Below are 17623 nucleotides of genomic sequence, written 5' to 3' on the forward strand. Positions count from 1 at the left end.
TTCCATGCATTTTCTTTGCCTAAACATTAAAGATCATCAATTACAGAACTAACTAATTAAGACCAGTGAGCTGCAGCTAGTGAAATTAATTGATCATTAAATTGATATTCTATTGATCCCATGACAATTAATCATGACGTCGATCGAGGCTACCTGGCGGCCTTAACAAAGGAAAAAACCAAAACGAAGTCGTGTCAGCTTTAAGTGAGACTAGACTGCGTATAAATCAACATAGATAGCTAGCTTCTATACCCAAGGGGGGCAAAAGCAAGAATATACGTACACGGAAATTGCAAGATCATAGACTCAGGGAAAAAATTGTGAAGGTGTTTGCGACAAATTTGCTTGCATACGGTACTAGTCGACATGATATATGGTGCAGTCTTCCTTGATCAAGTTGGAGGTAGAGTAAGGTCATGATCATCAAATGCTACTGATCATCACGTGCCCATATATAGATATATAGCTAGGGTTTAAAAGGATCGAAGTGATGACAATGGAAACCCTTTTTCTGGGGAGTTAATATGGGAAATTCACATGCTGTAATGCATCAAGGAATACGTATTCGAATATATATTATATCACTTATGGTTATTCGTACATATATATTCATCGATCTAACATGATTCGCATCCCGGCCTGCCCCTTTGATAGACACTTCTTCTTAGTTACTCGATCGATCCAGCTGGTACTTACTTACACATCGAAGCTGAAATTTCTTGAATTAGATAGAAAAGTGCCTCTTTTGATCATTATGAAAAGGAAGTAGATGGGCTCATTAGGTCTAATAATAAAAAAAATATCACAATAATTTCTTCTTCTTTTTTCATTTTTCCTTAATACACAATCATAGAACACAAGGCTGATCAGAGTCTTCTACACAAGTTATAAAAGCTCGATCATCAACAGCGATCACAAACCAAAAAGGAAATACACTTCAGTTCAATACTTGGAAATCCATTCGTATATATATCAACGATTAAAACCCAGAAATTAAAGGTACACTTCAATTCACAAGATGAAAACCCATTCAAAATATATATTACCTCTATCTCCCGTTTGAAGATGGTGAAGCACGCTCGAACCCTACCTCGGTCGACGTCGACTCCACTTCCCTTCTGTGGAAGTTCCTGTGGCAGCCGCAGGCAGCACAAGTAAACGCAGCGCCCGTCCCTTCCTCCCCACTAGCCATGAACTCCCTGCAGCCATCAACAGCATAACCCCCGATGCCAGCTGCATGATTCTTTTGGCACTCCCCATATCTCACGGTCCGGGCGGTGGCAGATGAAGTGGTGGAATTTCCAGAAGGTTCTTGTCTTCTCAGGACTACTTGCCGCTTCCTCATTTTGCAAGATCTTAATTCTTCTCCAAATTTTCTGAAAACTGGTGGAACCCTTTGACTGATTTACTGAGTCAGAATTTGGAGATGGGAAGAGAGAGAGAGAGAGAGCTGGTGGTCATGTCTAAGCCTAACTCAGCACTATATGTACCACATATGTAAATCTCTTTACCTTTGTTGCAAATAAGCACAGCCCATGTATTGCTGTTTTGTTCTAGATTATAAGTTGGTTTTAATACATAATTCATTTTCGTTTTTTTTTTCAGTAACAATATATGGCCTTGATAAATTGATTGTCCAACCACCCGACTACTCTACAAACACAGTGCAAAACAAGATGCCCGCACGGATAAGCCAAACCCTAAAAATGAAGAAAAAGCTTTGCTTTCCACCCAAAACAGTGGTTGGTTTGTTTTAGAATGACCAGCTAAGAAGCATATAAACCTAAAATGTGGTGTGGCCCTATCTGATACAAAAAAGGCAGGTTTGTGGGGGTACTTTGCTACGATATGTTGCACAAAATTTGTTTAGCTTGACCTAAAACCGTGAGTATGATAGGTAAGCATGCCTAACCTGTACGGAAGACCACTACCTTGCATCTTTGTTCACTTGTAAGAGAATTCAATGTTGTATTGGAGAGACTCTTGCCTTGTGATCCTTTCGTCAAATGAACTCAAAAGCTTAAGTCTGAGCTATTACCCTTTTTTTAACTTATTTCCTTTTTCTTAATTTGTTTTGATAAACCTAAAAACCTCATAGGTAAAAGGACAAAGACATGATATCATGCGCGCAACTGGCTCTTCATGATATAGGGACAGAAAACTAGATCTCTTTTAAGTTTAGAACCTATGGACTAGCTAGCTAGCTACTAATACCTATGTGTACTGATAGAATAGAAACCAATGCAATTCTGTAGATGCATAGCTTTTTCCTGTAACTTAATTATGAGCTTACTCTATAAGCGCCTTACGTTTGAATTATAAGATCAATATCGGGCACTATTTCTAGTACTACATCCACAGCTAGCACACCTTGGCTTTTTCTTCAAGTACTTGTTGACAAAGAACATTATCGAATGGTCTATATATCCGAGAGCCAATTGGTAAGCCATAGCTTCAACTAAGAGATAAGAAGATTAGGCGACGACAGGTCAATTGTATCCGGCTATATATATCCTATTTTTCTGGCAGATTTCATGTGCAATATTTGTATGATACGAATCCATCCCGTGTCTGCCCAGGTCCCGATACCGTTTGCCTTCATAATTCGTTGAACTTTTGTGAATGGTACGTACTAATCCCCGCCTAGACCTCTGTTCGTTCAAGTTCATGTATCCCATGCATCTGATGATGATATCCAGTACGTGTGTTTTTCCTGTAAATCTTGCTCCCTCAAGCCAAGCTGATCTATCAGAATGAAGGATCTTCTCTTTTGCCAATTCCACCATCATGAACAATTGCAATCAAAGAAAAATGGTTTCCAGGGTATATATATTATATATATCTAGCTAGCTAGATGAAGTTTATACAGTGGACAAACGAGGTCGCTCTGAGCTGATCCTTGGCTGGAAAATTTAGGTTCCAGAAATTTTGTTACTTGGGTAGAAAAATCATGATAATCTGTATCATCAATCACCGCAAGTTCTGAGAAATCATAGAAGAAAGAACAGTCTTACCTCCAATCACCGCAACTTCCGAGGATCGAATCCGCCTATATATAATTATCATGAGGTTCATTCGTATGCATGAATATTAATGTTTACAGCAAGAATAATATTCCGGTATCGATGTATATATATATATAATATACGGCCGGGGTTTAACATGGAAAAACCAAGTAGGCCAGAGTTTCTTAGCAAGTAATGTATAAGCACGTACACTATAACTTTTTTAAAATAGTTCTATTGTTCAACACTAATCGGCTTTCACTATGTATCAATTAATTAAGGATGCCTCCAGGCACATGCACGAGTACATAATGATTTCTAGCCATAAATGTTTCACATGATCCTCGTTTTTTTGACAACTCGTCTCGTGTTAGGTGCAGGAATTATATATGGATTTGGGCGTTTAATTACCCAACATTGAGTACTAGAGAGTAAAAGCATCTTATGAACTAAGAGAAAAAAGAAAATAAAAGTAGAATCAGTCACAAATGATATAATTAGCTGATTTATGTGGTTAGACAACGTGTGTATAGAACTTTAAAGAAATTTGTTTTAGATGATAATCTAAGATACAGTACTGTGACCGCGGTCATATAATATTATATATAGTACAATATATAATAAATCCTTATCAGTAGGTCCCAATTAATCAGATCAAGATCAGCTAAAACAGATGATCAAAAACATCAATTATATTTTATTAGTAAGCTGTAAAATACTTCATATTTTATATTAAACTTATTGTATTCTCCATTTCAGGTTAATTAATTTAGAATTAATTCACCCAATTTACAATAATTTAGACTATTAATTGATTACAAGAATTTTAGGCATGAATCATGCACTGACAAGGAAATACACTCAGTACGTACTATATATTGATCTTTCTGTATAAAAATTGAAGTTTAGTTTTTTGGTTCATATAAATCATCTAACATTTATTGTTTTTAAAAATAAATAATTAAAAAGCCATCTATGCCGCCAGCTTTATGGTTTATGTAGATTTATTGGGAAGACTATATACGTACCCTTTATACCCTGATCTCAAACTGATCTAATATTTATATATACATTAGTCCTTGGAGGCCGAGATGGTCACCAAAGTAGCAAATTTGTCACATCATCTTGCAACTTTTGCTCTGTTTTAAGATCGTAACACATCACCTATATATATACGTAACACGTCATGATCTTGCAACTTTTGCTCTCTTTTAAATCTTGGCATTAATGCTAGCTAGCTAGCTGACTCATGTCACTATTTTTCATTAAATCTTGGCAATAATATTGCTAGCTGACTCATGTCAAATTACAGCTTAGTGTTTCAAATTGGTGGCCGAGTACTACTGGAACTTTAAAAGTACTTTAATGGTCATAGCACTATATATATATAGATATAGGAGTTTAATTTGATGGGATCAAATATAATTTGTTTAGATTAATTTACATGTAAGATTCCGATACGTAAGATGTCTGACCATGGGACATGATCATAACCCCTACGTACGTACCCTATCATGCATGTTATCCCTCCTTTTCCCAGCCTAGTCCCCTGCAAACATTTTAATTAGCTAAGTCATGAGCAACATCTAGTCCGGCTAATTGTGGCGCCTCTGTCATTAATGGAAGATTAATAAAACTTGTTACCGTTTAGGGTCATCAAGTTGAAGATTTTTTGCTCTTAGAAAAGCCTTGCAGGAAGTGGCTAAAGTTCTCTTAATTTATAATCTCACGCCAGTTCCCCTTTTCTCCTGCTCTTTTTAATAGATCAATTAGTTCAAATGTCCTCCATGAAAGGGAGAAGTAGCTCCTTCATATAGATAAACGCCAACGAACAAAAAGATAAGCTGCCACTATATATATATACCTTGACTTTTGTTTTGTTTTTGCACTTAAATCAGATTCACGTCTCTGTCTTGATTTAGAATTTAACCATGGCAGTTAGTTCCGTTAGGGGTAGCTGCTATAAATGCATGATTAGGTTTCTAGCTACATGTTAAGATTTTCTTAAGTATAGGTCATGGAGTACTGAAGGTCGCTTATATATAATGTTCGAATGGCGCAGGCATGCATTTGAATATAAATCTGTCCCACAGATCAAGCAGAATGGAATCTGTGTAACTTCGACATGCATGCATGCCACGAGGTTGCAGCTTGAATAGTACGTCAGATCGAGATTTTACAAAATTGAGAATCATGAGGCCGGGAGGGATCGATTGATTACTCTTAAGAGAAAATGTTTTAATGGGGAGAGAGAGAGAGAGAGAGAGAGAGAGAGAGTATATGATCATTAATTACAAGCGAAAAATATTAGCAGGAAATTAATTAATAATATTAAAGATTAGGAAAGGATACAATATAGATTTGAGGGTTGACAGGGACTTTATGATGATGATGATGGCGAACTGCCATTGTAATTATAAAGAAAGCTGAGGCCTTGTGCTTCTCACCAACCCAACCCATTTTGGATGCCCACAGTAAAAGGCCTTGTATAGTCATGACTCATGTTTATGGCTTTTGGGGTCCTTTGATTAAAAAAAAAAGCATCTTAAGCTTCAATTAAATCACACACACATACATATATATATATATATGTATATATTTCGCATTGTGATGGAAACTGACAATATTAGGATCACACATTTCCCTTTCCTAATTGTGATGGGAACTGACATTTTTAGAAGTCACCAAACAAGTCACTGATCGAGATCATCAATCATAAAGACTTTAATTGCGAGTGTTCACTTATTTTAGGGAAGTTGTTGTTGATTGATGCAACTTGACCTGCAAGATTCTTTCTCCCCTCCATTCAATTTTCATGGTCCATGCAGTAGTACCCACATCAATTTTTCAACCAGCTCCGACTTTTCACTTACCTTTAGAAATTTTTGAACAAAACAAATTCACTATATATATTCCAACTGATCATACAAAGTACCCTTTAAACTTAGCAAGAAATTAATATAGAAAAATTCTATATATAAGTTTCACACTTTACACACCACTTAAAAATATGTAATTTTATCCGTTTACCATCATATTTCATGTTTGTATGAAATATAAAGATAAAAAAGTAAACTCATATATTTTTTAAGTGGTATGTATAGTGTGAAGCTTATGTGTAGCACGACTCATTAATATATATACGGTGGTTTCGGTCATGAATCGTCATGGAATTAGCTAATGATTCTTCAATTAATTTTCTCTTTCTATTATTCCATTAAAGTTACATTAACCCTATTTCTCATTGCTTTTTCGTTGTAAAGAATGCTATATTTGTGTGTGTCTGCTTATAAGACTAAAGACAAGAAAGATTGAGCCCTTTTTTTTTATATTGCTTTGCTTGGATTGGAGACATGCAGATAATACCACATGGGCTGCGTGACCACAGCTGCTATATATATAATAATAAAATGCATGCATGGTGGGGAAGCCTAAATGATATATATATATATATCTTTATGATGTGTATAATAAACTTGACAATGTGGCAGCTTCTCACCAATGATCAGACGACAGAATATATAGACTTTTAAAAAGTAGCTTTAATTAGTACGTACTTATAAGAGATATTAATATAATTAATCACTTAAACTTATAAAAAAAAAACTTATTTAAAAATAAATGATCTCATGATTTCAATTATATACATGATTTTATAAATTCATAATATAATGAAGAATAGAATCAACATAGCGAGATTATCACTAATTAATATTTATTGATCGACTTTAGTTGCATGTACGTACAACATGATCATCATCTTTCACTCATGATTTGGTCATAACATCTGAAAAAGACATAATATAAATGTGGTGCGTCATTACAAGAAAACTACTTATTTGTGACAAATTATTTTCAACAAAAATGATTCTTTCCTGTTAAAATGAGTATTCTTTGTCACAAATAATCATTATCATCGCAAATAATCCATTACAAATGCTTGTTGATAGATTAGGAGAAAATCACATCTATTATGATCCTATGGGAGTAATTAAATGCTATTTTAATGAATATTTGACCATAATTATTGTGACATTAATATTGTTCTTCCAAATTCCCCTCCCTAACTCCCATCCAAAACAATTGTCAATTAACTAAGATCAGATAATAAAAGTAAATACATATTTATAATCTGATCGCAGAGTTTTGTAATTTTCCTTCCAAAAGGAAAAAAAAAAAAAAAATATGAAAAACTTTGAGACCAGCTAGCTAGCTAGCAGATCATGAATATACATTTAAAGAAAAGAATCTGATGGATATTCTAATAATGGAAGTTGTACTGCATTTATCAAATGTTCATCTTTTCCGTTACGTGTATTCAAGCATGGCGCCGATACCACGACGTTACAAATTAATTTGGATAGAAGATTAACCTAAACCCGGCCCTTTACACATGAGCTTGATACTTTAAGTGCAATGTCCAGTCTTTTTTTTGATAGAAACAGACTCGTTTTATTAATAATCCGAAGTTACAATTGTGACTTATCAGTACATAAAAAATCCAGACTATAGGCCAAATTACACATTAGCTTTAAAACTTTCACACACAAATTCTTTTATGGTGGACATTGTCTTAAATACTAAAAACTCTCTCATAATAGAGAAAACGCTCTGTAAAAACAGAACTCCATGGCCCCCTCTATCCTTCTAGGGAAAAAGAGTGCGGGTCACTGCTATGGACACCAAATCTAATAGCCTATTTCTATTATATTACTAACTTAAATAACAAAAGAACTACAGATAAAACACATAATCAACTACAGAGCGACAAGCACTGGCGTGAACCCGGACATTATGCCTACCGCAAGCATCGGCAACTCGAGCCCTGACGGCACGAGCACCCAGCTCATGCAAGGACAAACAACCTCCACTGCGCAGGCGGCACCTACGCACGAGCACCGGCCATACGACTACCGGCTGTAGCATCGCCCGCCTGTCTCAAACAGCTCTTGCCCTAGATTGCATCCAACCCAAAGGCTCAACACCTCACTCAGGTCAAAATGAAGAAACAGGAAAACAAAAAAACAAAAAAATTGAAAGACAAAACGGATGAAAAGTGCACATAGCGTCGTCAGTGGTGCGTACAGTACACTGGTCACTCTAGAATGAAAGTCGACAGTCAATCTTAGAAGTCTCGGAGTCAAGAATTCCGGAGAAGCCGAGCATGGCGTTAGTAGAAGGTTCCCTGGTTGCACGTGATGGCCACGCGCAGACGAAATCTGAAACTCTCTCTCGCGCATGCAGACTACGCTCCACTCCGATGAAAGTCGAATTTGGTGGTCTTGAAGATCAACGGCTGGGAACGTCCCAATAGGGCGCGTGTTGAAAGGCGATGGCGGCTAGAAAGACCCAAATGGCAATCCTCCCTTATTTGACCTAAAAAACAAAAAAGTACACAAAAAATAAGAGGAGAAGGGAGCGGAGAAAAAGAGAGGGGGGGAGGAGCCGAAGCTCCCCTTTCGTTAAATTTGAGTCTGAAAGAGTTTAGAGAGAATATAGAGGATTTTTTTCTATATAGCACAGCTAAAACACTTTGTACGCCTTTATCTTTTTCCTGTTTTCAATGATTTTTTTTTTTTTTTTTTGTTTCTCTAGACGTGGTGCGTGGATCTTAATAAATGTTGTTCGGGATATTTATAGTGCAATGTCCAATCTAGATCTTGTACGTTACCATGAGGGCTGAATGTATACATCTTTAGTGCATGGGAGAGATATCTCTAAAGTTCACGGCCTAACTCTTCATGAAATTAGAGTACTGAGGCACATGATGATTATATAGGTCTCGTAACATTTATTGGACATTTAATAGAATTAGTCTAAAGTTCTAAACTGATTCGGGCTGAATGTATTCATATATATATATATATATATATATATATATATATATATACTAGTAAGATGTTACGTGCCTGAGACACGTATGCACAGTTCAAAACATTAATATATTTTATTAAAATAAAAATAAAGTACATATATCTTATTATTTTATTACTAATATATATCTTAAAAGCTATTGAAAGATAAGTTATTTGTAAATTATTATAATGCTTTCCTATTATAATGAATACGAAAAGATAAATCTACATAAATATGTTTTCCTATTATAACGTATTTTCAAATTGGAAATTAAATCCATGATTATTATTATTATAATAAATCTGCTTTATTAGCATATTTAAATATATTAATAGTGGAATAGAAATCAACATAAATCATAAAAGTAGCCATAAATAGAATGTAAATAAAAATACAATTGTATCCCTGTATTCTGTAATTATTATAAACGGATGAAAAGTTAATGAAAATCAGCATATTTCGTTAAAACAAGAAATTTCTGTTAAAACAAAAAAATTTCGTTTCATAGGCTCTTTATATATATAGAGATATATACTGTGGGCTGCTTTACGTACAGTGCTTAGATTTCCCATAAATTTTGCCTTGCGCTGATCCTTAAAGCCCACCACCAGCTAGCATGTGGGCTTAGGCTAAATTGATATGCTGCCTTTTAATAATAATACGAATAAAAGATAAAAATATAAAAATAATACACTTTCTTATTATTTAAAATCATAATTTGTTCTGTGCATTTCCTTAATGATCATCAAAATAATGAATCGTACTTAATTATATCCAACTGATCTCTCTCAATTTACGCCGTTTATAATTAATTTATATCAGAATTCTTAATTAAAATCTCAATCTCATCCAACATTAGATATTCATACGATCGAAGTCTATTAATCTCATTTTAAAAAAAAAAAAAAAAAAAAAAACTACATTTTCAGTACTTCATGCCCCCCGTACTTATTCTAGAAATTTAATTGCATGGGTTTGTGATATAATTAATAGATAGATACCTGCAAACAAATTGAAGTAAACGTTTTACGGCTGTTGACGCAAATTAAAGGCCAAACCACCAACAAATTATTAATGTTCCTGCAGGTAGACTTTGCGTCTTCTGAGTAGTACTGCATGGTCATCTCTTGATCCGCCACAAGAACGAGAGAATATCGGCATCTTCCATACATGCACCGACGCGACTGATCGAAAGCAATTCCGAAACCCTTTTCTTAATTTAACAAAACATCTTATATGCATGTATGCTAGCTATCTAAGACATCCGAATCGATCAATTGGGACATGATGATCATACGCTAATTACAATACGCCGCACATGCTGCATGAATGAAGTACTTACGGCGCTTAATTATAACAAATTAATTAGTCATGCCTGTGGCCTTTGGGGCACACGATCCTGTCTTGACCCTGTAAGTTGATCACTATATATAAACGATGTCTATATATATATATATATATGAGGAAGGATCGTTTCAATTGCATATGGGATATCGGTGATCTTGACTTTTGTAGTATCTAATTTGGTGGCCTATTTTTTCTTACCAAAGCTTTTTATGCCATTAACTTATGGCACGAGCAGAGGGGGCAAGTATTTAATATATAGGCCGGTCTTCAATGCCATGCAAAGTTGATTTTTTTGTCCAATATTTTTATATAAAAATTTAGTGCATGGCAGGCCATTTGATAATGGTGTTCATGAGGAGCTTATGGTTCTTTTCATGCCTTTACAGTATGATTACTTGCAGCTTGGACGTAAAAAAAATTTATACAGCTTGCAAAACAAGTGACTTTCAAAACCTTTCACATGTGCATTTAAGGCCAATATATATGCACATTTCTAAGGCAACTTCTGGTTATACAGCTCCTCACTTTCTAACAATAATTGGTGAACAAGCTGGTTTAGATCAGAGTGAACGAGATAAAGAGAGGAAAGTGAGTCTCAAGAATGCCAAGAGTATCTATGGCTTGTGATGTAAGTTAAGGTACTGTTGTTGATACCTTTCATTCAAATGGGTCTAGCTAGAAAGGGGTTTTTTTTTTTTTTTTTTTTAATTTTTTCGAAATATATGGATTAAAATCATCCAAAATTTCTGGTCTGCAAATTTTGTTTACGGGTTCCATGTCTTATTTAATTAATGTGCTGGCCAAAAACCATAAAAAAGATTAAAAAAAAAAAAAAAAACATTAAGTTTTTCACATGTACAGGGATCGAAGATTGCATAACTTTGAACAGCTAGCAGCTTACAGTACTGTAATTTCCTGGTTGCCAAACTTCTGTTAAACATTTATGGAAAGCTATAAATTCTCTCCAAGCAGCTGGACGTACATTTATTTCTCATTAACTTCACACGCAAGTCGAGTCGGCCCCTAATTACTTCCTAATTAATATTGTTTTCCCTATTTGCATGACTTATAATTAGTTCAAACACGAATCAAAATCTCACATAAAATTAATATGGTTTAATACGCCGTTCAAACATTTATATATTTAAAGAAAAATCATATTTACAGTTTTTTTTTATAACAAGCAATGTTAAGAAAGTCAGGAAATGACCCCTCCCAAACGCTTAGATAGTTAGATCAGTAACATTCCAAGCATATTTAGCCAGCTTGTGTGCCCCTTCATTGCCCATACGATCGATATTGTTATATGCTGCACAAAGTCAAGCATACTCTTTTTAAAAAATGTGTATAAATATAAGGCTGATATGAAAAAATTAATTTTTTAATAATAAATTTTATTATTTATTTTTTTAAAAAATGTACGAGATTTATATCTAATATTACTCATATTTAAATAGCCGAAGTAGTATAAACGATAATTATATATATATATATATTCTAAGCAAATACTGGGGTTAGGCCGGGACTGCCCATAAAAATAAAAATGGGGCGAGGGAACATGCATTTTGTTGGCCCGCACCTAATTTCCATGGTTGAGGCGGGTGAAGTTAGCTACTTCAGATCAAAGGACCATTAATGACAAGTAGTAAAACTGTAGAAGCAAATTATTACCTAATATAAATCGTTTCACTGAGAACAGATACAAGACTGTAAGTTTATTCTCGATCAAGAACATTTAATTACCCGATAATGTCAAATTTACACTTCTGTTCTAGCACTAAAGGAGTACCAAACTAAGACTGCCAAGGCATGCAACTGGATATTCATTAGTTCAAGACCTAGAACAAAAAACTAAGCTCCAAATCCCCAAACAACCACTTTAGAAAAGATTAGCACTGTCATCTAATGTGATATCATTTAGGAAATCTTTCCCTTGGCTAGCACCTTCATCAAACAACCACTTCTCAAGCAATGAAAACGGCAGTTGGGCACATGAATCCGGCTTGCTTTCAGCTTGGAAAAGGGTTGCCTCAGGTGACATAGACTGTGAAGTATCAGAATGTGAAGAATCGAAAGACTCGAAACCAAAAAGAGAATCAAATGCCCCGGGTAGAATAAGGTCCTTGTCATTTGACTTCCAGCTTGGAGTTCCATGATCACTCGATACAGAGTCTGTGCCACTCATGTTGTTTAAGGAATTTTGAGTCATTACTGAGTTTGTTTCAGATGGCTTTGGGGGACTTCTCTTCCAGCCTTTGAGCAACCGGGATATGTTCTCTGTGCTTGATGCATAGTTTGATGATTGAGCCGGATTTGCATTAGACCATACATCAGACGACTTCGATCCAGACATGTAGCTTGGTTTCTCTGGGGATAGGGCCTCACGAAGAGCCTGCTTGGCCAAGTGGATATCAGTTTGGAGCCTTTTCTCCCACTGACCTCGGGGCATTTTCTGTGAAGCTGAAAGGCCATCTCTGGGATGGCCTTCTAGTCCTGTTTGAAGCTTTTTAAGCTTCTTATTCAAGTGGGTGTTCCAGTAGTTTTTAATGTCGTTATCTGTTCTCTGTGGGAGGTATGAAGCTATGGCTGCCCATCTGCACCATAAACAGCGCACCATAAATCAAGCTAAGGAATCCAAAATAATTTGGCTGTAAAGAACTTCATATTAATTACTCTTAATTGAGCCTGTATTGAAGAACTTGAATAACCCTTATCACCCTATTGGGATTAGAAATTCTGAAAATATAAATGGCGCGCGCCCAATATTGAAGCAAACATGAGAGAGAAGTGGTGGCCTGGGGATGTTACCTATTGCCCAAAAGAGCTTGGAGGTGGATTATCGTCTTCTCCTCTTGGTCTGTAAAGTTACCACGTTTGATCCCTGGCCTGAGGTAATTAGTCCATCTAAGTCTGCAACTCTTACTACATCTAAGCAACCCTGAAAAACCATACGAGTAAGATTAATGATCATCTAACCGAAATGCTTCAAGATGCCCAGATGGCCATTAAAAACGAACCGTTAAATTAACTCCTTCAGTCAGCCAAGAAGGGGGAAAAGAAGAAGAAGAAAAAAAAAGCTTCTTTCGATCTATTTGAATTTCCCGAATGACAAACCAAACCATAACAACATGTGCCTAAAAACTGATGTTCATGTAAAATCGAAAATGATTGAAATTTAACCTGTATTGGTAGGAACAGCCCTCCAATTCGCAGGACCGTGTTCTTGAATATAAGAGACTAACAAGATATCTTCTTCAGGAGTCCAAGGACCTTTCTTGACCCCCTCTTTATCGCAGCAAGGAGGCCTACCCATTTCACCTTGTTACCTTCTCTTCGAAAGTCTTCTAATTTCTTCAGATGATCAACTGATGGGTCTTCTTCCTCTCGAGTTCTTTAAATTTCTTTCTCGGATAAGCTACGACAAGTGTCCAAGGAGAAGGTGTACTAGGTCTGCATAAATAGAAAATGAGGCCAAGCAGAGGTGGGGTTGAAGCTGACCTAAAAAAAATTTTAGAAAAAGAAAAAGAAAAAGAAAAACAAGAAGAAGCAAAGGAGTCAAAAGGTGACAGCAAGAGCATTAACTCCATCGCAAGCCAAAGTCAGCTGTGACAAAGCCTCTTCTGCCTCGCAAAACCGCGTGGCATTCAATGTGGCTGCACTGGGCGGGGGAAAAACCCTAAAATCTGCTTCGAGCCTCAAAAATCCACTTGTCAAGAATAACGATCAAATTGATTGCTCTTTTTCAATAATGCGATACGTACGTAAATATTATCATGATAAGAACGATTTGCTACGGGCTCATATCTTCCTCGTTGATTAAGAAATTAAAGTTAGAACTGTAAGAACTATAGGGTTACGTATATAGATATCGTGCATGTAATTAACCTACCTAGCTAGCTTATAATAAGATTCCATAGATATTGAGACGTACATTATATAATTCTGACGAATATTTTTAGTTAATTAACGAAGATCTATTGAGATCATGATAACTAATAACGACTTTCGAGTCTCTTTTTTTTTTTTTTTTTTTCCAGTTGATCATCATGATAATTTTAACAACTTCGAAAGGGCGCCATATATGCATGCACTTGGGAATTTAATTCTAAGGTGCCTAACCCAATTAACGGGTACTTTGAACAAATTATATGAGTAATGTTATACAGTAGCATACTCTCATTTTATTTTAATCGTATTAAATAGTATGTGACACATTCATTATCATTAGATGATAAAAAAACATACAATAAATGATAATTTAATAGTGATAAATATGTTATACCTTATTTAATATGATGAAAGTGAGATGGTAATATGATGTATAGAATTTTCTTAATTATATTGGTGGATGATGCTGAGCCCGAATATTGCTGCATGGATTGTAATTGTGATTACGACTATACTAATCAATCAAGCATTAAATAATAATTTTGAAGAATTCGATCCGGATCTAATATTTGAGGACATCATGACACTAATATTGCGACTTTAGAAGCGCGCCGGCAATTAATTGATCATGTGTCAAGGTTGGGGGCCACTAGCATATGAGGGAACATGCTCTTTCATCGTGTTGGAAGGTATTCCCATATTCCCCAGCAATAAGTCCTCATCGATCTCCTACCTTTATATATTTAATCGTCGCAAAAAGAAAAAAAAAAAAAATCAGTAGGTCATGGCATGCATATTAATTATTGCATTTTACGGCTTAATGGGAAAGGATCGAGTCAAACTATTTGGATGCCCATAATATTTATTGCGATTGTAATTTGGATCATCACAATAATTTTTTTTAAATATATATATATATATATGTAGATTTTGTATTTAATATATATTGAATTTAATATGCGCGCATTACTCCTGCGCCTGATTTTTCACTATATTATGTACATGTAAAAAGTTACATTGTATGTATGTATGTCTTATATCTCTTTAGATTACTATATTATATTAAAAGTATTTAACATAATAAAAATATATATATTGTTTAAAATAAATTAAAAAGAAGGTAGCTAGGTACGTCCGAATCCATTCCTAAATACTCCGAATCCAGGTTTCGTCTTCGTAAATATGACTAGCTGTATTATATTATATGATTGGCTCACTACAAGAAACTGAGCCTTTCCCGGTGCTTACATTTGTCGCAAATAATCCTATAAATCGATGCAAATAAGTATTTACAGCAATTTATGTTGTGCTGGACTTTCGTCGCAATTGTAGAACTTTTTAAAAGATTAGCCAGCGAAATACAAAATTCGTCGCTAAAATTTTTTATTTACAGCAATTTTTTTCGCTGTTAATATTATTAATTTCGTCGCAAATAACGTTGGGATTTCAGTCTTGTCTCGCTGCGAAAAAATATTTACAGCGTTTTCTATCGTCGCAAATATCTTGATATTAATTGCAGCGTTTTCAAAAATCGCCGTGAATAATATTTTTGAAACGGTTAGAATTGACTCAAATAATATTGTCTTTTTTTATCTTTATATATATATATGGCATTTTTTTTCTCAAGAAAGCAAATTAAAGGATCTATATATAATAGTAGATCAGATAATTTTATTGGAAATGGAAATTAAGTTTGCAATTAATTTAATGCGTAATCAAAAAGTAAAAGGAAGTACTAGTGAAGACTCATGATATATCGTCTCATTATTCTAGAAGGTAGGTTGGATATTTGAATTGCAATTAAGGGCGTAGAAGGACTTGCACGCAAGAGAACAATTACGTGGTCTGTACATCCAGGCCGATTTTTCTGCCAGCTGAATTTGAAATTTGCTCACTGACGCTGAGGACAAAACAAATTAAAGGACGTTCACATGAGACAAAACATCGTGGTCAAGATGCAAAGCCTTCCTTTGCCGGCAGGATTATGAGCTGTCCCATATATATCATGTTGCTCGCATGCAGTGCATGCATGGTTATAAACTGATCATGATCTCCGGTAAGCATGAAAAACTTAACAGCTTGCATGCATCCTCGCGATTAAATGGCCATGCCTGCTGCCTGCTGGCTAGCTACTCCATTTTGTTTCTTCTAGCCTCGAGCTTTTACATGAATGAACAGCATCTGGTTTTAGAATCTACTACTTGAGTCCTAAATGGGAGAAGATCATTGAGATTTTTGCGATTTTCTATTAATCCAATCTGTAACATCTTATCATTATGGCATGCCCAAATTATATCTGAATGATCTATATAATTTTAAAAAGATTAATCAATATTGATTTAATCAATTGAAGTACTCCGATTAAAATTATTATAAAGAATAATAACTAATTTTCGTTCTCAAGTAAACATCATGATATTTCATACCCCTTTCATCTTTATCATTGTATCACACACACTATTTCAAAAAAATATCCCGATTGCAGAAGAGTAGACGTGGATGGCAGCTCGTTAACGGAGGAGTAATGACTAGGAGGAGACGGATGTAGAGGGTGGTCGGCTAGGACTGGCCTGCATTGGGCTTTGATCCATCAATTATGAAAATGATGGGTGGTTAAAAATTAAAATGGCAAAGCCAAGACTCTTAAGGGGACGTTTGAATTCGCAAGACATTTCAGCACATCTCAGTTCATCTCAACTCATTTTATTATTATTTATTACTATTTAGTAACTTTAACTTACAAATCTCATTACTATTCACAACTCATCTCATTACTATTCACAATCTATATCAACTCATCTCAAGTCATCTTCGAATCCAAACGTCTCCTAATTTGCTACTATTAATATCACGTAAAATTATAGTTATAGTTATCAGTATTAACTATCGTATAATTATTTTAAAAAAATAAATTAATTTTTTAATAATAAACTTTATTTTTTTTAAATTAATTATATAATTTATTTGATATTTACATACTTCATAATTATACCTAATATTATTCTAATATTGTCATGGAACCGCCTAATTAATAGGCTCTCAAAAAAGGGGTCCCATCTCTTCCCCTTCCATTTTTTTTGTGGACTTTTGATAGTTTTTATGACAAAAGGCAAGGTCAGAAATTGTCTTAAGTCTTTGACTTTCGAATTCTTTCATGGCTTTTAATGAAATTAGCCTGATAAAGATTCGCGATCTTATCTGTCTGTATGCTATGTTTTGCTTTATTTTTGTCCTTTTTATCATTTCTAAAGATTTGGGGATATAAAAATTATTTTATCTTTTTTTTTTTATTATAATTTTTTAAAATTTTTATATAAAATATAATAAATAATTTAATTTTTTTAAATTTTAAAATAATAATAATATTAAAAAATTATATTTTATTCAACTTATCTAAAATCATCTCATCTTATCTAATCTTACTATCCAAACGATCCTAATTATGGATAGCAATAAGATACAAAATAATCAGGTTTAGTTTGAATCAAAATAGATTGACTTGTTTAACCTAAATTAATCAAAATAAT

The 17623-nt window shown here is 34.5% G+C and overlaps 2 protein-coding genes across 2 annotated transcripts; both read right to left on the reverse strand.

Moving 5' to 3' along the window:
* Positions 1-971: 971 nt before the first annotated feature.
* Positions 972-1419, reverse strand: LOC108984665 (mini zinc finger protein 2-like). Its single transcript, XM_018956693.2, has one exon. It carries the CDS (start codon positions 1343-1345, stop codon positions 1049-1051), a length of 297 nt encoding a protein of 98 aa, XP_018812238.1. The 5' UTR covers positions 1346-1419; the 3' UTR covers positions 972-1048.
* Positions 1420-11872: 10453 nt separating this feature from the next.
* On the reverse strand, positions 11873-13664 carry LOC108984663 (myb-related protein 306-like). The gene is made up of 3 exons (XM_018956691.2): positions 13389-13664; positions 13017-13146; positions 11873-12802 (listed from the first exon to the last, which is right to left on the reverse strand). Exons 1-3 carry the CDS (start codon positions 13519-13521, stop codon positions 12088-12090), a joined length of 978 nt encoding a protein of 325 aa, XP_018812236.1. The 5' UTR covers positions 13522-13664; the 3' UTR covers positions 11873-12087.
* Positions 13665-17623: the final 3959 nt, after the last annotated feature.

Source organism: Juglans regia, chromosome 10, assembly GCF_001411555.2.
Source record: "Juglans regia cultivar Chandler chromosome 10, Walnut 2.0, whole genome shotgun sequence".
Classification (NCBI taxonomy): domain Eukaryota; kingdom Viridiplantae; phylum Streptophyta; class Magnoliopsida; order Fagales; family Juglandaceae; genus Juglans; species Juglans regia.

Coding starts and splice junctions, on each gene's coding strand:
- LOC108984665 (XM_018956693.2), bottom strand. CDS start 1,345: ATGAGGAAGCGGCAAGTAGTCCTGAGAAGACAAGAACCTTCTGGAAAT.
- LOC108984663 (XM_018956691.2), bottom strand. CDS start 13,521: ATGGGTAGGCCTCCTTGCTGCGATAAAGAGGGGGTCAAGAAAGGTCCT. Junction 13,147..13,388: donor GGCTGTTCCTACCAATACAG/GTTAAATTTCAA, acceptor ATGGTTTTTCAG/GGTTGCTTAGATGTAGTAAG. Junction 12,803..13,016: donor CAAGCTCTTTTGGGCAATAG/GTAACATCCCCA, acceptor TTTATGGTGCAG/ATGGGCAGCCATAGCTTCAT.